Here is a 22,673-nt window from a genome sequence, read left to right as displayed (position 1 = left end):
TGTCCGCCAGCCAGCAGAGTCCTCAAGCCCCCTGACCCAGGTCTCACCCTGGCCCCTGTGGAAACAAACCTGTTTGACTTCATTGTGTTTTCAACCTCAATGGTTTTTCATTTGTGGTATTGTTGTATTCGCGTGGCTGAAGTTATTTTTTAATTGTCAAATAAAATGCAATCATCCTTTTAGACACAGTCCCCAGGAACCCACTGGGACATAGAAGAAGGGATCATGGTATACCGTTTATAACAGTTTACATTTTATAATAGTTTACAGTTTATAATAGTTTACAGTTTATAAAAGTTTACAGTTTATAATAATGTATAGTTTATAATAGTTTCCATTTTATAATAGTTTCCATTTTATAATAGTTTATAATAGTTTTCAGTTTATAATAGTTTACAGTTTATAATAGTTTTCAGTTTATAATAGTTTATAATAGTTTCCATTTTATAATAGTTTCCATTTTATAATAGTTTATAATAGTTTTCAGTTTATAATAGTTTACATTTTATAATAGTTTACAGTTTATAATAGTTTCTAGTTTATAATAGTTTACATTTTATAATAGTTTACAGTTTATAATAGTTTCTAGTTTATAATAGTTTACATTTTATAATAGTTTACAGTTTATAATAGTTTACAGTTTATAAAAGTTTACATTTTATAATACTCATACTGTAGTTGTCTGATGACAACTAATGTACTGTGTCTCTGTTTTATGGAAACGCTTGAATGCTCACAGGGAATGGCATTGACTGGAATGGCATTGAGTGGAATGGCATTGAGTGGAATGGCATTGAGTGGAATGGCATTGAGTGGAATGGCATTGACTGGAATGGCATTGAGTGGAATGGCATTGAGTGGAATGGCATTGACTGGAATGGCATTGAGGGGAATGGCATTGAGTGGAATGGCATTGACTGGAATGGCATTGAGTGGAATGGCATTGAGTGGAATGGCATTGAGTGGAATGGCATTGATTGGAATGGCATTGACTGGAATGGCATTGATTGGAATGGCATTGACTGGAATGGTATTGAGTGGAATGGCATTGAGTGGAATGGCATTGACTGGAATGGCATTGACTGGACTGGCATTGACTGGAATGGCATTGATTGGAATGGCATTGAGTGGAATGGCATTGAGTGGAATGGCATTGACTGGAATGGCATTGTTCGCAGCACTGACTGTGACGAATAGACATCTATACTGCTTCAAAGGAACATGAAAACAGACAGGTGCCTCTATCAATTCCACTGACCGCAAAGTGGCACTCTTTTTCAATGATATGGACCTGAAAATGTAACGCTGTGTGCACCAATCAAATGTAGGCTGACTGTTAATAGTACACACGGATTGGCTGTAATGAAGTGTCACTCTTCCAGGTGCAGATGTGACATGTACCTGAGCTGAGTGCTACACCAGGGTGTTATTTTTCTCTCCTCCTCTGACTCAGAAGAGGGGGATGACAGGGAATCGAGGGTGCTCGTTCTCAGAGAGGAAGGCTCCCATCTCTTTCTCTTTCCTCAGACATGCAGGGGAGAACATCCTGGGTGATTATTCCTATCTGCTTCTCTCTCTCTCTCTCTCTCTCTCTCTCTCTCTCTCTCTCTCTCTCTCTCTCTCTCTCTCTCTCTCTCTCTCTCCTCTGTTCAGCAACCCTTCAACATTTCAAACACATGCCTTACATACTGTTGTCTCAGCTCAGTGTGTGCTGTTCAGTGTGCTAGCATTGCCTCTGTAGTCTCCCACTGAGGATGTCATCGCCTCTGTGTGCTATAGGTCTACAAACCCGCCAGCACTGACAATCGTGTCGTTCACTTTTCACAACTGTGTATTTCACCACAGTTCCTCTCAGATTGTTTTATGTCTCTACATGACAAGTAGTATCTACTGTTGTGAAAGTATGGTTAGTAGTATCTACTGTTGTGAAAGTATGGTTAGTAGTATCTACTGTTGTGAAAGTATGGTTAGTAGTATCTACTGTTGTGAAAGTATGGTTAGTAGTATCTACTGTTGTGAAAGTATGGTTAGTAGTATCTACTGTTGTGAAAGTATGGTTAGGGATAACAGACGGTACAACCTACCTTATGCTGATTCCTGTGGTTCGGTAGCATGAACCACACCCAGAAAACGACACTAAGGGAATGGAATGTTTGGAACTGTTGCTGCCTGGTGCTTGAGACATGTGTTCCAATTCTACGCTCTTCATTGTGATGTAAAAGAACACCACGTTCCATTACAATAGTTGGCGATGTCACAATGGGGGCTGTCATCTCTCTTCTTTCACAGAGATCAGAGACACTTTTCCTTGATGGCTTCCAATAGTTTGGATTTCTTTGAACTTTCTGACAAACTCATTAAATCAACTTTCGTTTTTGGTGCATGACACAAAACCACTCCCAGCTTTTGTTTTTCCCTTCCCCATTGTGCATAAGTAATGTTTGGACAGAGCTTCTTGAACACACTAGACTAACCCACACTAGACTAGCCTTGTGGAGAGCCACAGCCTTTTGTGGAAGTGTGGATGGGTCACTGAACTGGTCTCATATGATAGACATCCCATTATACCATATGTAGATCACCCATCAAACACATCAAACATATTGAAACCACATGTTTGACTACGTTCAGTTTATCAAAATAAAATCTAATTTTATTGGTCACATACACATGGTTAGCAGATGTTAATGCGAGTGTAGCGAAATGCTTCTGGCTTCTAGTTCCGACAATGCAGTAATATCTAACAAGCAATCTAACAAATTCACAACAACTACCTTATATATTATTCCATTCCAGCCATTGCAATGAGCCCATCCTCCTATAGCTGCTCCCACCAGCCGTCTCTGATGCACATTCACAGCATGTTGATGAATAGTGAGTGAAAGAAAAGGCACATTTCTGGTTGTTTCAGTTCCAGCATTTCTTCATAGCGCTCAGACATGGATTCTCCTGCTCCTGTGATTCAACTAGCAGTGCACAACACTGGTCATAGCCTAGTCCCAGTCCTAGTCCCAGTCCTAGTCCTGCTCCTAGTCCCAGTCCTACTCCCAGTCCCAGTCCTAGTCCCAGTCCTAGTCCTGCTCCTAGTCCTAGTCCCAGTCCTAGTCCCAGTCCTACTCCCAGTCCTAGTCCTGCTCCTAGTCATAGTCCCAGTCCTAGTCCCAGTCCTAGTCCCAGTCCTAGTCCCAGTCCTAGTCCTGCTCCTAGTCCTAGTCCCAGTCCTAGTCCCAGTCCTACTCCCAGTCCCAGTCCTAGTCCCAGTCCCAGTCCTGCTCCTAGTCCTAGTCCCAGTCCTAGTCCCAGTCCTACTCCCAGTCCCAGTCCTAGTCCCAGTCCTACTCCCAGTCCTGCTCCTAGTCCTAGTCCCAGTCCTACTCCCAGTCCTGCTCCTAGTCCCAGTCCTACTCCCAGTCCCAGTCCTAGTCCCAGTCCTACTCCCAGTCCCAGTCCCAGTCCTACTCCCAGTCCCAGTCCTAGTCCCAGTCCTACTCCCAGTCCTGCTCCTAGTCCTAGTCCCAGTCCTGCTCCTAGTCCTAGTCCCAGTCCTAGTCCCAGTCCTACTCCCAGTCCTAGTCCCAGTCCTACTCCCAGTCCCAGTCCTAGTCCCAGTCCTACTCCCAGTCCTGCTCCTAGTCCTAGTCCCAGTCCTAGTCCCAGTCCTACTCCCAGTCCCAGTCCTAGTCCCAGTCCTACTCCCAGTCCTGCTCCTAGTCCTAGTCCCAGTCCTAGTCCCAGTCCTGCTCCTAGTCCTAATCCCAGTCCTACTCCCAGTCACAGTCCTAGTCCTATTCCCAGTCCTAGTTCCAGTCCCAGTCCTATTCCCAGTCCCAGTCCTACTCCCAGTCCCAGTCCTAGTCCTAGTCCCAGTCCCAGTCCTACTCCCAGTCCCAGTCCTAGTCCTAGTCCCAGTCCCAGTCCTACTCCCAGTCCCAGTCCCAGTCCCCGTCCTACTCCCAGTCCCAGTCCTAGTCCTAGTCCTTGTCCCAGTCCTCGTCCCAGTCCCAGTCCCAGTCCCAGTCCCCGTCCTACTCCCAGTCACAGTCCTAGTCCTAGTCCCAGTCCTCATCCCAGTCCCAGTCCCTGTCCCAGTCCTAGTCCCAGTCCTCATCCCAGTCCCAGTCCCTGTCCCACTCCCAGTCCCAGTCCTACTCCCAGTCCCAGTCCTAGTCCTATTTCCAGTCCCAGTGTGGCACAGTTAGTGTGAATCCCAAATGCCACCTTATTCCCTATATAGTGCCCTACTGCAGACTAGAGCCCTATTCCCTATATAGTGCCCCACTGCAGACCAGTGCCCTATTCCCTATATAGTGCATTACTTTTGAGGTCAATGTGGGGAATCGTTTTAATATAATATTTTTAAGAGCAGGTTGGCATTTATTGTCATGAATCTGGCCCTGGAGGCATCTCTGCAGAGTGGTCACTAGCTGGCACAGTCACAAAGTCATAAAATCACATTTTAAACCTACCTGTTACAGGTGTAAGGCATAAAACCAGGGAAACAGATCACGTATTCCTGTAAAACAGGAGAAATAATGAGAGGTGCAACAGGGTCAATTATATTACTTCACATTATCATGAATTCATCAATATCTGTACAAAAATAACTGTCGTTAAAAAGAAACAGTACATTCCTACCTTTTCCATTTTCAGTCCCTTAAACCAATACAAAACTATCGCTATTGATATTAAATTGTTATTATTATTATATTATTAGCTATTGCTATCCAATAAGAACAGTGCAAATTACATACCTCGTATGTTAAACCACCAGTGACAACCCGGGGGGGGGGGGGGGTCTGTCTTTTGTTTTCTTGAGTAAGGCAGCTCCAAAATGCAGGTGTTTCAGCCCAGCTCAGTGCTTTCTGTGGTGGAGGGGCAAGCCAGCAGAAAATACGGAGTGTCGTACCGTGATTGGCTCAGTGTTCTGTCAATCATGGGGACACTACGTCACCACCAAGTCTAAGGGTAGTGCTAGAAATTTCAAGCCCCTTGGGTGCTGCCATAGAGTTTACATTAGAAGTGCCCATTCAAGAAGGCTCAGGGTCATTGGCCACAGATAAAATGACGTCAAATCACGTTATATGTAGAGAAGCTTTGATTGGACCGATCATGTCAACATTATGCTTTCAAAATCTGAAGTTATATTGACTACGTCTGTCCTAGCGTGCTCATTAATGTCTTCAATCAAAATTACGGATTGCCTCTTATCCACTTGTCGTCCCCTTATGCCATAGTTTGTACATCTCAATTGTCATTACAAACCACATTTGTTTAAGTAAGTCAGCCGTATCAGCTATGTTTTTTTTAAAGGCAATAAATTAGGCTGAAAAAACTGTTGCCAGACAAGGCTCCGCTGATAGCCAGGTGTAGCAGTGGTAAGGTGTTGGGACTTTGCTGTTGGGACAGCTTTATGTAGGCCCTAACAGTTTGTGGGCACCATTTGTCACCTTTATAGTGCAATTCATGTATTGTTTAGTGTTGCGTTGTGTAGTGACTTTGCTGGCATGAATCCCACATCTTTTTTTTCCCCCACCAAGATTTACATGCTAAAATCACCAATGAAAACCACCAATCTGTATCTTTGTCCAACACATCCCAAAAGTTTACCCCGCTATAGAAGTGTAATTAAACATGCTACTCAAAGCTCGGGGGTATGTGGTATATTGGTCATTGTAAACTGGGTGGTTCGAGCTCTGAATGCTGATTGGTTGACAGCCATGGTATATCAGACCGTATACCTCAGATATGACAAAATATGTATTTGTACATGCTCTGATTACATTGGTAACCAGTTTATAATAGAAATAATGCACCTCGGGGGTTTGTGGTATAGGGCCAATGTACCACGTCTAAGGGCTATATCCAGGCACTCCGCGTTGCGTCGTGCTTAAGAACAGCCCTTAGCCGTGGTATAAACTACACTCCCTCAGGCCTTATTGCTTAAATATATCACGGCTAAGGGTTATTCTTTCGCGTCGTGCCTCAAATTTGGTTTGCATCGGTTGAATGAAGAAGTGAGGTCACGATCACTGTGAAAAGGTCACCAATCATCCGATCTACTGGCGCCATCTAGTGGTACCAACACATTTCAGTGCATGTCAATGCAGAACGCTTGGAGGACTGTCGTCATCTAGTGGTAGCAACACATTTCAGTGCATGTCAATGCAGAATGCTTGGAGGACTGTCGCCATCTAGTGGTACCAACACATTTCAGTGCATGTCAATGCAGAACGCTTGGAGGACTGGCACCATCTAGTGGTACCAACACATTTCAGTGCATGTCAATGCAGAACGCTTGGAGGACTAGCGCCATCTAGTGGTACCAACACATTTCAGTGCATGTCAATGCAGAACGCTTGAAGGACTGTCAAATAAAGAAGAGTCATAGTTATGACTCAAAATAATAAAATTATTATTTCAAATCAAAATCAATAATCACAAACCTGTGACCATACATTTTGTGTGCGTCACATAACCCTAACTTTTAACCCTAACCTTAACCACACTGCCTACCATCATTAAGACCAAAAAAATATTATTTTCGTTTTCATTAATTATTACAATAGAGCCAATTTCGACTTTGCAGCTGGCGCATCTAGCGGGTATCGAGATAGAAGATTCATGACGATAAACGTCAACCTGCTTTTAAAGATGAGAGGAAATTGCCCTCATTCATCAAATAAAATCAAATATGAAGTCATTTATTTCTTCAGGCTTATGGAGGTTCCCTATAAAAACTGGATAAGTAAATGATTAAACATGTACAGTGGCCCACTTTACTATACTACACACCACATTATACTATACTGTACTATAGTATACTATACTATATTATACAATACTTTGATATGCTATACTATACTTCACTATACTACACTATACTATATTATACCATACCATACTATATTATACTATACTTTACTATAGTATACTTTGTTATACCATACAATACTTTACTATACTATATTATACTATTCTATACAATACTATACTATATTATACTATGCTATACGATACTTTACGATACTTTACGATACTATACTATACTTTATTATACCATACAATACTTTACTATGCTATATTGTATTCTACTATATTATATTATACTATATTATACGGGGCCGCAGTGTAGCCTAGTGGTTAGAGCATTGGACTAGTAACCGAAAGGTTGCAAGTTCAAATCTCTGAGCTGACAAGGTACAAAATCTGTCGTTCTGCCCTTGAACAGGCAGTTAACCCACTGTTCCTAGGCCGTCATTGAAAATAAGAATTTGTTCTTAACTGACTTGCCTAGTAAAACAAAGGTTAAAAAAAATATATATATATATATATACTATTCTACACTATGATATACCACATTATACTATCCCCTACTACACTATACTATATTATACTTTACTATGCTATAGTATACTTCACTATACTTTGTTATGCCATACTTGGCGATATATGTTACGCGACCTGGCGATATATTATACTATACTGTACTATAATTTAAACTATACTATACTATATTATACTAAACTATACTTTGCTATACTTTATTGTACTATATTATACATTATTAAACTACACTATACTATATTATACTATTCTATACTTTAACACATTATACTCTACAATACTATATTATACTATACTGTACTTTACTGTGCTATAGTATACTTCACTATATTATACTTTGTTATACTATATTATACTATACTGTACTATAGTGTATGCTATACTTTACTACACTATACTATACTATACTGTGCTGCACTATGCTTTATTATACCATACTATATGTTACTATGCTATACTATGCTATACTGTACTATACTTTACTATACTGTATTATAATACATTATACTATGCTAAACTATGCTCTACTATAACTATGCTATTCTATACTTTACTTTACTTTACTATACTGTACTACAATATATTATATTACATTATACTATACGACACCATACTTTTTATACTTTACTTTACTATACTGTACTACAATATATTATATTACATTATACTATACGACACTATACTTTGTTATACTATACTATACTTTACTATACTATAGGATTGACCTGTGCTTTATCACCTGACTAGAGACTGAGCTGTCTGGAAGCACAAAAGGATCAAAGCTACTATGCTGTAGAAACACTTCATAAACGTGTGTTTCATAAACGTGTCCACTGCGCTAGGAGAGCTGTGCTGTTATAAACTATAAATCACACGCACGCACGCACGCACGCACACACGCACGCACACACACACACACGCACGCACACACGAACACACACACACACACGCACGCACACACGCACGCACACACGAACACACGAACACACACAAACACATACATTCTGTAATCCATAGATCAAAGACTTCATTTAATAGGAGACTATTTTACGGTGGGGTTGAGGAAAGGGAGAGAGAGAGTGTGTGTGTGTGTGTGTGTGTGTGTGTGTGTGTGTGGGGGGGGGGTTCATAGCATTGCTGGATATAAGTGGGGGGGGTTCATAGCATTGCTGGATATAAGTGCTTCATGAATATAGAGCATGTTTAGATACATGTATATGACTTGTCTCCTCTCCTGCTCTCAGATTTACAATCAGGAGACACCAAAAAACGCTCAGACATAGCAAGGATATTGTTTAGTTGTCGAGAAGGTGTGTGCGTGTGTGTGTGTATGTGTGTGTGTGTTGGGCTACACAACACTGGATGGGGAATGCCAGCATGTCAACACCTCACTGTCCTGTTGGGAATCAGAGGCTATGTACAACAGAAGGGCACATAAGGATACAGACGAAGCCTAATGATGACAAAGTGCTAGAACGCAGAGTTAATGTGCCAGATTAAAGAGGGGAGCCATATAAATGACGCAATTAAGTGAAAATTAATTTGAGCAAGTTAAAGCCATAGGACGTATCTGTTTTATCGATGCTGACTGACGGTGAAAATATTGGAGAGAGAGAGATGAGACTGTAGAATATATATTAAATAGTGGTATTGATGACTATCAATGATTTTGATGTAAAAGTGGATGCTGAAATGTAACTAATATACTCAGTGCCCCCCTCCCCCCCCCTCTTTACACCACTGCCACTCTCTGTTGTCATCTATGCATAGCCACTTTAATAACTCTACCTACATGTACATACTACCTCAAATAACCAGTGGCCCCACACATGGACTCTGTGTCGGTACATCCCTGTATATAGTTTCGCTATTGTTATTTCACTGCTGCTCTTTAATTACTTGTTACTTTTATCTCGTATTATTACTATGTGTATTTTTTTTAAAGTGAATTGTTGTTTAGGGGCTTCGTAAGTCAGCATTTCACTGTGAGGTTGTATTCGGTGCATGTGACTAATAACATTTGATTGGATTTTATCCGTTTCTATGCATCAGATTAAATTCAAATCAATTCAAGGGGCTTTATTGGCATGGGAAACATATGTTAACATTGCCATAGCAAGTGAGGTAGATTATATACAAAAGTGAAATAAACAATAAAAATGAACAGTAAACATTACACATACAGAAGTTTCAAAAGAATAAGAGACATTTCAAATGTCATATTATAAATATACAGTGTTGTAACAATGTACGAATAGTTAATGTACAAAAGGGAAAATAAATAAGCAAAAATATGGGTTGTATTTACAATGGTGTTTGTTCTTCACTGGTTGACCTTTTCTTGTGGCAACAGGTTACATATCTTGCTGCTGTGATGACACACTGTGGGATTTCACCCAGTAGATAAGGGAGTTTATCAAAATCTGGTTTGTTTTCGAATTCTTTGTGGATCTGTGTAATCTGAGAGAAATATGTGTCTCTAACATGGTCATACATTGGGCAGGAGGTTAGGAAGTGCAGCTCGGTTTCCACCTCATTTTGTGGGCAGTGAGCACATAGCCTGTCTTCTCTTGAGAGTCAGGTCTGCCTACGGCGGCCTTTCTCAATAGCAAGGCTATGCTCACTGAGTCTGTACATAGTCAAAGCTTTGCATCAGATTCTATGTATCAGTTTCTATGCATCAGATTCTATGCATCAGATTCTATGCATCAGATTCTATGCATCAGATTCTATGCATCAGTTTCTATGCATCAGATTCTATGCATCAGATTCTATGCATCAGATTCTATGCATCAGATTCTATGTATCAATTTCTAAGCATCAGATTCTATGCATCAGATTCTATGTATCAGTTTCTAAGCATCAGATTCTATGCATCAGATTCTATGCATCAGATTCTATGCATCAGATCCAATGCATCAGATTCTATGCATCAGATTCTATGCATCAGATCCAATGCATCAGTTTCTATGCATCAGATTCTATGCATCAGATTCTATGCATCAGATCCAATGCATCAGATTATATGCATCAGATTCTATGCATCAGATTCTATGCATCAGATCCAATGCATCAGATCCAATGCATGATTTCTTAACCTTGTGTTTTGACGCTAACCTGACTGAATAGCTCTGTTCTAAATTAGAGTTTGAAACAGTTTTGTTCATTAGAAGTTGAAAAAGTGATGCAATTATACACTATAGTGTATGTCTGGCATAGTGAGCTCCTTGAATCATTTTTCTAATTTGCAGATCGGAACCGCTGTGAAAGTCAATTAATGAATCCATTATTTAATTAGTCTGTATGGTGCTTAACCATCTCCTTTAAAGGGGAACCTCGACTGAACCTTTCCCGTCAGTGAGCAGTAGTACACACAGCGATACACTTTGTAACGTTTAATAAACACTATATTACATGTTCAATAGATTGTCTTTAATTCAAATGAGTCTCTGGTGATTATCTAGCTAGTTCCTCAACTGAACCAGTCTGTCTGCTCTTGGATTAAAACCTCAACCGTCACTGAGACGAGTTTTAAAACTGTCTCACGCTTCTTCTTTGTTCTTTTAAAAATATTTTAATCAAAGGTAAGTATTTCAAATATCCTGAATCCAAACAGTATTGTTCAGCTGGGAGAGGGGGGCGGGGGGAGTCTGTGTGATTTGTGATCATCACGTCACTCCCAGGGCATACCACTCTCTTTCTGTCTGAGGTGACATAGATGTCAAACCCACATGAAGTAGTGAGGAGCCTCTTGTTGTTGATGAGTCAGTCACAGAGCAGAGGACAGAACTTGTCTTGGAAACAGTCCTGAAGCTGCCATGTTCCTGTAGTCTAGGTTGAAAATGGGAAGGTTAAGACAATGTAATAATTCCAGAAGTGTTAGAAAATGAACATGGGACCATTGCCGTTGCTGGATTCTACAGGATTAGCTGTGAAAACGTGACCAGCGGTTGGGAGACACGGTAATAAAGTGGCTGTAGATGATTTAAAAAAACATCCAAATGAATAGAATGACAGTAAAGCAGGTCCACTATACAGTATATACAGAAGTATGTGGACACCCCTTCAAATTAGTGGATTCGGCTAGTTCAGCCACACCCGTTGCGGACAGGTGTATAAAATCGAGCACACAGCCATGCAATCTCCATAGACAAACAATGGCAGTAGAATGGCCTTACTAAAGAGCTCAGTGACTTTCAACGTGGCACCGTCATAGGATAGCAACTTTCCAATAAGTCAGTTTGTCAATTTCTGCCCTGCTAGAGCTGCCCTGCTAGAGCTGCCCTGCTAGAGCTGCCCTGCTAGAGCTTCCCCAGTCAACTGTAAGGGCTTTTATTGTGTAGTGGAAATGTCTATGAGCAACAACGGCTCAGCCACAAAGTGGTAGGCCACACAAGCTCACAGAACAGGTCCACCGAGTGCTGAAGCACGTAAGCGCTTATAAATTGTCTGTCCTCGGTTGCAACAGTCACTACCAACTGCCTCTGGAAGCAACGTCAGCACAAGAACTGTTCGTCGGAAACTTCATGAAATGTGTTTCCATGGCCGAGCAGCCGCACAAAAGCCTAAGATTACCATGCACAATGCAAAGATTTGTTTGGTGTGGTGTAAAGCTCGCCACCATTGGACTCTGGAGCAGTGGAAACGTGTTCTCTGGAGTGATGAATAAGGGTGACAGGTAGCCTAGTGGTTAACAGCGTTGGGCCAGTAACTGAAAGGTTGCTGGTTCGAATCCCTGAGCCGAGTAGGTGAAAAATCTGTTGATGAGCCCTTGAGCAAGGCACTTGATCTGGATAAGACTATCTGCTAAGTGACTGAAATGTAAATTTAATTAGTCACGTTACACCACCTGGCAGTCCAACGGACAAATCTGGGTTTGGAGGATGCCAGGAGGACGTCACCAATGCATAGTGCCAACTGTAACTTTTGGTGGAGGAGGAATAATGGTCTGGGTCTGTTTTTCATGGTTCGGGAGAACGTCACCAGTGCCAACTGTAAAGTCATGAACAATGTAAAAAAAGACACCCTTCTGTTTCCAAAATGTTGTAATTTTTAGATGAAAAATAGGATGATTGTAAGTCCCATTGGATAAAAGTGTACGCTAAATAGTATATATTCGATTATCAGAGTAGTGACAGAAGAGACCTTGTTAGGTCCATAGAGATTTGGTTTATCTGAAGTAAACTGTAACTCTCTCTGCCCCTTGCATGTACAGTTGAAGTCGGGAAGTTTACATACACCTTAGCCAAATACATTTCAACTCAGTTTTTCACAATTCCTGACATTTAATAGTAGTAAAAATTCTCTGTCTTAGGTCAGTTAGGATCACCACTTTATTTTAAGAATGGGAAATTATTATGATTTATTTCAGCTTTTATTTCTTTCATCACATTCCCAGTGGGTCAGAAGTTTACATAGACTCAATTAGTATTTGTAGCATTGCCTTAAAATGGTTTAACTTGGGTCAAACGTTTCGGGTATCCTTCCACAAGCTTCCCACAATAAGTTGGGTGAATTTTGGCCCATTCCTCCTGACAGAGCTGGTGAAACTGTGTCACGTTTTTAGGCCTCCTTGCTCGCACACGCTTTTTCAGTTCTGCCCACAAATCTTCTATAGGATTGAGGTTAGGGCTTTGTGATGGCCACTCCAAGACCTTGTCCTTAAGCCATTTTGCCACAACTTTGGAAGCATGCTTGGGGACATTGTCAATTTGGAAGACCCATTTGTGACCAAGCTTTAACTTCCTGACTGATGTCTTGAGATGTTGCTTCAATATATCCACATAATTGTCCAATCTCATGATGCCATCTATTTTGTGAAGTGCACCAGACCCTCCTGCAGCAAAGCACCTCCACAACATGATGCTGCCACCCCCATGCTTCATGGTTGGGATGGTGTTCTTCGGCTTGCAAGCCTCCCCCCATTTCCTACAAACATAACGATGGGCCTTATGGCCAAACAGTTATATTTTTGTTTCATCAGACCAGAGGACATTTCTCCAAAAGTATGATCTTTGTCCCCATGTGCAGTTGCAAACCGTAGTCTGGCTTTTTTATGGGGGTTTTGGAGCAGTGGCCTTTCAGGTTCTGTCGATATAGGACTAATTCTACTGTGGATATAGATACTTTTGTACCTGTTTCCTCCAGCATCTTCACAAGGTCCTTTGCTGTTGTTCTGGGATTGAGTTGCACTTTTCGCACCAAAGTACGTTAATCTCTAGGCGACAGAATGTGTCTCCTTCCTGAGCGGTATGATGGCTGCGTGGTCCCATGGTGTTTATACATGGTACCTTCGGGCATTTGGAAATTGCTCCCAAGGATGAACCAGACAGAAGGTCTACAAAAAAGAATTCTTAGGTCTTTTTATTTTCCCATGACATCAAGCAAAGAGGCACTGAGTTTGAAGGTAGGCCTTGAAATATATCCACAGTTACACCTCCAATTGACTCAACTAGCCTATCAGAAGCTTCTAAAGCCATGACATAATTTTCTGGAATTTTCCAAGCTGTTTAAAGGCACAATCAATTTAGTGTATGTAAACTTCTGACCCACTGGAATTGTGATACAGTGATTTATAAGTGAAATAATCTGTCTGTAAACAGTTGTTGGAAAAATGACTTGCCAAACCTATAGTTTGTTAACAAGAAATTTGTGGAGTGGTTGAAAAATTTGTTTTAATGACTCCAACCTAAGTGTATGTAAACTTCCTACTTCAACTGTATGTGTCAACAATAAGCAAGCACTGTGATAGAAGGTGATGCCGGTAAGAACCATGAATAAGCCCGAGTCTAAACATCCTTGAATTCTGAAAGAAAAAATATCCAATAAACTTAGCCTGCTGCCTTGGCTACAAAAGCTTAGAAATATGCAAATGTGCTATACAATCAGACTAAATTTGAGCAGCGGTTATTGACTTACTTTGAGTGGGCCTGTTGGGCTTCACAATAACAAGCAAACGCAGACACACACACACATAGACACACCAGTCCTCATCAGCTCTAGCAGGTGTGTCGATTGTGTGTGTGACATGTCACAGATCTACCAGATGTTGCCAAGCAACTGATTAATTAGTCCAGTGTATTGAGTGTGTTGATTATTACCTCCCAAAGCTCTCTGGGGATGCTCTATGTCTCTGATTGAACCACCTTGGGGAAGAAGAAGAACGTTTCAGTCCCACTGGATTTAAGAGACTTATAGCTAGGTACAAATAGTATATGGGGTTCTGGTTCTGGTCCTGCATCTGGTTCTGCTTCTGGTCCTCTATTGGGCTCTGGTTCTAGATCTGGTTCTGGTTCTGGTTCTGAATCTGGATCTGGTTCTGGTTCTGGATCTGAATCTAGATCTGGTTCAGGTTCTGGTTCTGGTTCTGGATCTGAATCTAGATCTGGATCTGGTTCTGGTTCTGGATCTGAATCTAGATCTGGATCTGGTTCTGGATCTGGTTCTGATTCTGGATCTGGTTCTGGTTCTGGATCTGGGTCTGGATCTGAATCTAGATCTGGATCTTGTTCTAGATCTGGTTCTGGTTCTGGATCTGGTTCTGGATCTGGTTCTGCCTCTGGTGCTAGTTCTGCTTCTGGTTCTTGATCTGGTTCTGGATTTAGATCTGGTTCTGGTTCTGGAACTGAATCTAGATCTGGTTCTGGTTCTGGAACTGAATCTAGATCTGGTTCTGGTTCTGGTTCTGGTTCTTGTTCTGAATCTGAATCTGGTTCTGGTTCTGGTTCTGGATCTGGATCTGAATCTAGATCTGGTTCTGGTTCTAGTTCTGGTTCTGGATCTGAATCTAGATCTGGTTCTGGTTCTGGATCTGCTTCTGGTTCTTGATCTGGATCTGGTCCTCTATTCAGTTCTGGTTCTGTATCTTCTTCTTCTTGACTAACACTTCAGATTGATCCTCACGCCGTTTCCCCTTCTCCCTCCCACAGTGTCTGGAGAGCCTTTTCCCCTTCTCCTCCCACAGTGTCTGGAGAGCCTTTCCTCCTTCTCCTCCCACAGTATCTGGAGAGCCTTTTCCCATTCTCCCACAGTATCTGAGCCTTTACTCCATCCTCCCACAGTATCTGAGCCTTTTCTCCTTCTCCTCCCACAGTATCTGAGCCTTTTCTCCTTCTCCTCCCACAGTATCTGAGCCTTTTCTCCTTCTCCTCCCACAGTATCTGAGCCTTTCCCCATTCTCCTCCCACAGTATCTGAGCCTTTCCCCATTCTCCTCCCACAGTATCTGAGCCTTTCCCCATTCTCCTCCCACAGTATCTGAGCCTTTCCCCATTCTCCTCCCACAGTATCTGAGCCTTTCCCCATTCTCCTCCCACAGTATCTGAGCCTTTCCCCCTTCTCCTACCACAGTATCTGAGCCTTTCTGACAGGCTGTCAGGCCACATGAGAACAGTGGTGCCTGTCTGCTCTGCCTGTCACACCTTTTCCCTCTATTAACCCACACTGGGACTCTACTAAAAGCTCTCGTGGTTAGAGTTGCCCCCTAACTTCCACTGTCCTGACTTTAAATGGCTGCCTGGCTGTGGTGTTGGTTTGACGATGTAGGTTAGTCCTGGGTAAATTAGGAGGAAGGAGATGGAGTCTAATACGAGCTAAATGGTCCAATGTTCCTGTCAGGCACACACACACACACACACACACTCGCACACTCGCACACGCACACACGCACGCACACACGCACACACGTACTCACACACACACACACACTCACACACACACTCGCACGCACGCACGCACACACACACACACACACACACACACACACACACACACACACACACACACACACACACACACACACACACACACACACACACACACACACACACACACACACACACACACACAGCAAGTCAAAAAGACATCAATTAATTTGCCCTGGCACTTACGAGTCAGGGATATAGGCTGCCTGTGACCAACAATGGCTGCCTGTGACCAACAATGGCTGAGATGAGTTGACCATCCAGCCTACCTGGAGGGATGGGTTGACCATCCAGCCTACCTGTAGAGATGAGTTGACCATCCAACCTACCTGTAGAGATGAGTTGACCATCCAGCCTACCTGTAGAGATGGGTTGACCATCCAGCCTACCTGTAGAGATGAGTTGACCATCCAACCTACCTGTAGAGATGGGTTGACCATCCAGCCTACCTGTAGAGATGAGTACCTATAATTCCTATAATACAACAACAACAACAACAGTGTATTTAAAGATTCCTTTTCTTAATTACTGGTTACAGAAGTTTATTCAGCAGTCTCTGCACTTCCCCCAGATTAACTTTAAATGGGTTCAGGGAATCATTGCTTTCCTCTTCATAAACTCTTGATAGGACCCTAAAGAGGTGGTGTAGATTTAGAAGACCAGTAAATAAAGTAATTATGAACACAACATCATTATCTCTACTGGCCAGCTGGTGATAAACTCAAGAGAGAGAGAGAGAGAGAGAGAGAGCGAGAGAGAGAGAGAGAGACAGAGAGAGACAGAGACAGAGAGAGACAGAGACAGAGAGAGACAGAGACAGAGAGAGAGAGAGAGAGAGAGAGAGAGAGAGAGAGAGAGAGAGAGAGACAGAGACAGAGAGAGAGAGAGAGAGAGAGAGAGAGAGAGAGAGAGAGAGAACGAGAGAGAAAGAGAGAGAGAGAGAGACAGAGACAGAGAGAGAACGAGAGAGAGAGAGACAGAGAGAAACAGAGACAGCGAGAGAGAGAGACAGGGAGAGAGAGAGAGAGAGGCAGAGAGAGACAGAGAGAGAGACAGAGAGAGAGAGAGAAAGAGAGAGAGGGAGAGAGAGAGAGAGAGAGACAGAGAGAGACAGAGAGAGAGACAGAGAGAGAGAGAAAGAGAGAGAGGGGGGGGTGTCTGCCACACCCCGGTGACCATTGCGATGCCACAGGAGATAAATATCAGAGAGCGGCTCCGCGTGTGTAAGCATCTCTCTCTCTCTTTCTCTCTCTTTCTCTCTCTGTGCTTCTGTCCCCAGAGTTCAGGCATTATCACTAGCACTATGCCTGCCGCAGCTGTCTGACATCAGGCTTCAACGGACCAATGAATACCAAATGATCCTACAGCAGAAAACAGGGATTCAAAGTCTTACTGCCTCTCTCTCACACATCCATTAGTTTACCTTTCACTCTCACACAGGTTGAGGTATTAGAGGTATTAGAGATGTTAGAGATGTTAGAGGTATTAGAGGTGTTAGAGGAATTAGAGGTATTAGAGATATTAGAGGTATTAGAGATATTAGAGGTATTAGAGGTATTAGAGGTGTTAGAGGAATTAGAGGTGTTAGAGATATTCGAGGTGTTAGAGGTATTAGAGATATTAGAGGTGTTAGAGGTATTTGAGGAATTAGAGGTGTTTGAGGTATTAGAGGTATTAGAGGTGTTAGAGGTGTTAGAGGTATTTGAGGAATTAGAGGTGTTAGAGGTATTAGAGGTATTAGAGGTATTAGAGATATTCGAGGTGTTAGAGGTATTAGAGATATTCGAGGTGTTAGAGGTATTTGAGGAATTAGAGGTGTTAGAGGTATTAGAGATATTCGAGGTGTTAGAGGTATTTGAGGAATTAGAGGTGTTAGAGGTATTAGAGATGTTAGAGGTATTAGAGATATTCGAGGTGTTAGAGGTATTAGAGGAATTAGAGGTGTTAGAGGTATTAGAGATATTCGAGGTGTTAGAGGTATTAGAGATATTCGAGGTGTTAGAGGTATTTGAGGAATTAGAGGTGTTAGAGGTATTAGAGATGTTAGAGGTATTAGAGATATTCGAGGTGTTAGAGGTATTAGAGGAATTAGAGGTGTTAGAGGTATTCGAGGTGTTAGAGGTATTAGAGATATTCAAGGTGTTTGAAGTATTAGAGATATTCGAGGTGTTAGAGGTGTTTGAGGTATTAGAGGTGTTAGAGGTATTCGAGATGTTAGAGGTATTAGAGATATTCGAGGTGTTAGAGGTATTAGAGGAATTAGAGGTGTTAGAGGTATTCGAGGTGTTAGAGGTATTAGAGATATTCAAGGTGTTTGAGGTATTAGAGATATTCGAGGTGTTAGAGGTGTTTGAGGTATTAGAGGTGTAGGAGTTGTCAGATGTGTACGTACTGGTAGCAAAGTCAGGTGCAGGAGAGCAGAGATTTGTGAACAGGCGCACACTTTATTGAGGCAAAAAAAAAGCTAAACACGCAAAACAGTCACAAGGATTATGTTTAACAATCAAACCTCTTCGTGAAAAAAATTCACACGGAAAAAACAAGCCAGTCTGGCGCGTCAACAATACACACGTAGCACAAACAATCTCACACAAATACATGAGGGGGAACAGAGGAATAAATACATGTAGATTGATCGGGGGAATGAAAACCAGGTGTTCAGTGAACAAGACAAAATAAATGGATACATGGAAAATAGAGCGGCGACGGTGGCTAGAAGGTCGGTGACGTCGACCGCCGAACGCCGCCCGAACAAGGTGGAGGAGCCGACTTGGGCGGAAGTCGTGACAGAAGTACTTAGAGGTAATCGAAGGTATTCAATATATTTTACTACCTAAACAACAAATGAAGGCGTAGAGCTGAGAGCAAAACATATGTTGCAATATTACATTTATACTCGAGAGATACAGCCTTAATGCGCCAGGGCCGTTGCATGCAGCTTTAATCCACAATACCCAATAGACAGGCTTTTCATGAAGTACTGTACAGTATGACATCACAGATACAATTTACTTGTCATCCCTCCTCAGCTCAGCTCCTACCAGGTTTATAAAGGGCCGGCAGATCTCCCTTTAGAAGTCTACCTTTCTGCTGAGTCATCAGCCGCAGTGGACGTTTGCCAGCCAGCTAGGCAGCCGACAAAACACTGATGAATTGTTTTCACTGCAAAGAGAAAGAGAGAGAGAGAGAGAAAGAGAGAAAGAGAGAGAGCAATAGAGAGAGAAGGGGGGGGAGCAGAGAGAGAGAACGAGAGAGATGAGAGTAGAGATGTAGAGATGAGAGTAGAGATGTAGAGAGGAAAAGGAATGATGAAATCTCTACATGCATGTTCTAACATGTTTAACACATCTTGATATTGAGAAACAACCTACAAAGGAATTTGCGATGGGGAGCTGTGTTTTATATCAATGTGGGTGGGGGACGAGACGGGGAGCTGTGTTTTATATCAATGTGGGTGGGGGACGAGACGGGGAGCTGTGTTTTATATCAATGTAGGTGGTTGGGGGACGAGACGGGGAGCTGTGTTTTATATCAATGTGGGTGGGGGATGAGACGGGGAGCTGTGTTTTATATCAATGTAGGTGGTTGGGGGACGAGACGGGGAGCTGTGTTTTATATCAATGTGGGTGGGGGACGAGACGGGGAGCTGTGTTTTATATCAATGCGGGTGGTTGGGGGACGAGACGGGGAGCTGTGTTTTATATCAATGTAGGTGGTTGGGGGACGAGACGGGGAGCTGTGTTTTATATCAATGTAGGTGGGGGACGAGACGGGGAGCTGTGTTTTATATCAATGTAGGTGGGGGACGAGACGGGGAGCTGTGTTTTATATCAATGTGGGTGGGGGACGAGACGGGGAGCTGTGTTTTATATCAATGTAGGTGGGTGGGGGACGAGACAGGGAGCTGTGTTTTATATCAATGTGGGTGGGGGACGAGACGGGGAGCTGTGTTTTATATCAATGTAGGTGGTTGGGGGACGAGACGGGGAGCTGTGTTTTATATCAATGTGGGTGGGGGACGAGACGGGGAGCTGTGTTTTATATCAATGTGGGTGGTTGGGGGACGAGACGGGGAGCTGCGTTTTATATCAATGTAGGTGGTTGGGGGACGAGACGGGGAGCTGTGTTTTATATCAATGTAGGTGGGGGACGAGACGGGGAGCTGTGTTTTATATCAATGTGGGTGGGGGACGAGACGGGGAGCTGTGTTTTATATCAATGTAGGTGGTTGGGGGACGAGACGGGGAGCTGTGTTTTATATCAATGTAGGTGGGGGACGAGACAGGGAGCTGTGTTTTATATCAATGTAGGTGGTTGGGGGACGAGACGGGGAGCTGTGTTTTATATCAATGTGGGTGGGGGACGAGACGGGGAGCTGTGTTTTATATCAATGTAGGTGGTTGGGGGACGAGACGGGGAGCTGTGTTTTATATCAATGTGGGCGGGGGACGAGACGGGGAGCTGTGTTTTATATCAATGTGGGTGGTTGGGGGACGAGACGGGGAGCTGTGTTTTATATCAATGTAGGTGGTTGGGGGACGAGACGGGGAGCTGTGTTTTATATCAATGTAGGTGGGGGACGAGACAGGGAGCTGTGTTTTATATCAATGTAGGTGGTTGGGGGACGAGACGGGGAGCTGTGTTTTATATCAATGTGGGTGGGGGATGAGACGGGGAGCTGTGTTTTATATCAATGTAGGTGGGGGATGAGACGGGGAGCTGTGTTTTATATCAATGTGGGTGGGGGACGAGACGGGGAGCTGTGTTTTATATCAATGTAGGTGGGTTGGGGACGAGACGGGGAGCTGTGTTTTATATCAATGTGGGTGGGGGACGAGACGGGGAGCTGTGTTTTATATCAATGTGGGTGGGGGACGAGACGGGGAGACAGAAAAATTACTGCTTAGGGTGAATGTAGGACAGGAGGCTGTGTTTTATATCAATGTAGGTGGGGGACGAGACGGGGAGCTGTGTTTTATATCAATGTGGGTGGGGGACGAGACGGGGAGCTGTGTTTTATATCAATGTAGGTGGTTGGGGGACGAGACGGGGAGCTGTGTTTTATATCAATGTAGGTGGGGGACGAGACGGGGAGCTGTGTTTTATATCAATGTAGGTGGGGGATGAGACGGGGAGCTGTGTTTTATATCAATGTGGGTGGTTGGGGGACGAGACGGGGAGCTGTGTTTTATATCAATGTAGGTGGGGGATGAGACGGGGAGCTGTGTTTTATATCAATGTAGGTGGGGGATGAGACGGGGAGCTGTGTTTTATATCAATGTGGGTGGGGGACGAGACAGGGAGCTGTGTTTTATATCAATGTAGGTGGGGGATGAGACGGGGAGCTGTGTTTTATATCAATGTGGGTGGGGGACGAGACGGGGAGCTGTGTTTTATATCAATGTAGGTGGGGGACGAGACGGGGAGCTGTGTTTTATATCAATGTGGGTGGGGGATGAGACGGGGAGCTGTGTTTTATATCAATGTAGGTGGTTGGGGGACGAGACGGGGAGCTGTGTTTTATATCAATGTGGGTGGGGGACGAGACGGGGAGCTGTGTTTTATATCAATGCGGGTGGTTGGGGGACGAGACGGGGAGCTGTGTTTTATATCAATGTAGGTGGTTGGGGGACGAGACGGGAAGCTGTGTTTTATATCAATGTAGGTGGGGGACGAGACGGGGAGCTGTGTTTTATATCAATGTAGGTGGGGGACGAGACGGGGAGCTGTGTTTTATATCAATGTGGGTGGGGGACGAGACGGGGAGCTGTGTTTTATATCAATGTAGGTGGGTGGGGGACGAGACAGGGAGCTGTGTTTTATATCAATGTAGGTGGGGGACGAGACGGGGAGCTGTGTTTTATATCAATGTAGGTGGGGGACGAGACGGGGAGCTGTGTTTTATATCAATGTGGGTGGGGGACGAGACGGGGAGCTGTGTTTTATATCAATGTAGGTGGTTGGGGGACGAGACGGGGAGCTGTGTTTTATATCAATGTGGGTGGGGGACGAGACGGGGAGCTGTGTTTTTATATCAATGTGGGTGGTTGGGGGACGAGACGGGGAGCTGCGTTTTATATCAATGTAGGTGGTTGGGGGACGAGACGGGGAGCTGTGTTTTTATATCAATGTAGGTGGGGGACGAGACGGGGAGCTGTGTTTTATATCAATGTGGGTGGGGGACGAGACGGGGAGCTGTGTTTTATATCAATGTAGGTGGTTGGGGGACGAGACGGGGAGCTGTGTTTTATATCAATGTAGGTGGGGGACGAGACAGGGAGCTGTGTTTTATATCAATGTAGGTGGTTGGGGGACGAGACGGGGAGCTGTGTTTTATATCAATGTGGGTGGGGGACGAGACGGGGAGCTGTGTTTTATATCAATGTAGGTGGTTGGGGGACGAGACGGGGAGCTGTGTTTTATATCAATGTGGGTGGGGGACGAGACGGGGAGCTGTGTTTTATATCAATGTGGGTGGTTGGGGGACGAGACGGGGAGCTGGTGTTTTATATCAATGTAGGTTGTTGGGGGACGAGACGGGGAGCTGTGTTTTATATCAATGTAGGTGGGTGGGGGACGAGACGGGGAGCTGTGTTTTATATCAATGTGGGTGGGGGACGAGACGGGG

General features: G+C 43.5%; 1 protein-coding gene across 1 annotated transcript; it reads left to right on the top strand.

The window, feature by feature from the left end:
• The first annotated feature begins 2,112 nt into the window (after nt 1-2,112).
• On the top strand, nt 2,113-15,226 carry LOC116356307 (vegetative cell wall protein gp1-like). The gene is made up of 3 exons (XM_031801455.1): nt 2,113-2,151; nt 2,993-4,058; nt 14,685-15,226. The coding sequence occupies exons 1-3, from the start codon at nt 2,113-2,115 to the stop codon at nt 15,224-15,226; spliced, it is 1,647 nt and encodes a 548-aa protein (XP_031657315.1).
• The last annotated feature ends 7,447 nt before the right edge of the window (nt 15,227-22,673 follow it).

The sequence above is a fragment of the Oncorhynchus kisutch genome, linkage group LG22 (assembly GCF_002021735.2).
Source record: "Oncorhynchus kisutch isolate 150728-3 linkage group LG22, Okis_V2, whole genome shotgun sequence".
NCBI classification, from domain to species: domain Eukaryota; kingdom Metazoa; phylum Chordata; class Actinopteri; order Salmoniformes; family Salmonidae; genus Oncorhynchus; species Oncorhynchus kisutch.
Note: the sequence above shows the minus strand (reverse complement) of the source record. Positions and strands in the feature narration are given on the sequence as shown.

Bases quoted from the DNA above. Each gene is read 5' to 3' on its own strand.
- LOC116356307 (XM_031801455.1), top strand. From the start codon at position 2,113: ATGAACCACACCCAGAAAACGACACTAAGGGAATGGAAT. The intron at 2,152-2,992 runs GTTTGGAACTGT...CACTGGTCATAG, and splicing joins CGACACTAAGGGAATGGAAT to CCTAGTCCCAGTCCTAGTCC. The intron at 4,059-14,684 runs GTCCTCATCCCA...ATCTGAATCTAG, and splicing joins CAGTCCTAGTCCTAGTCCCA to ATCTGGTTCAGGTTCTGGTT.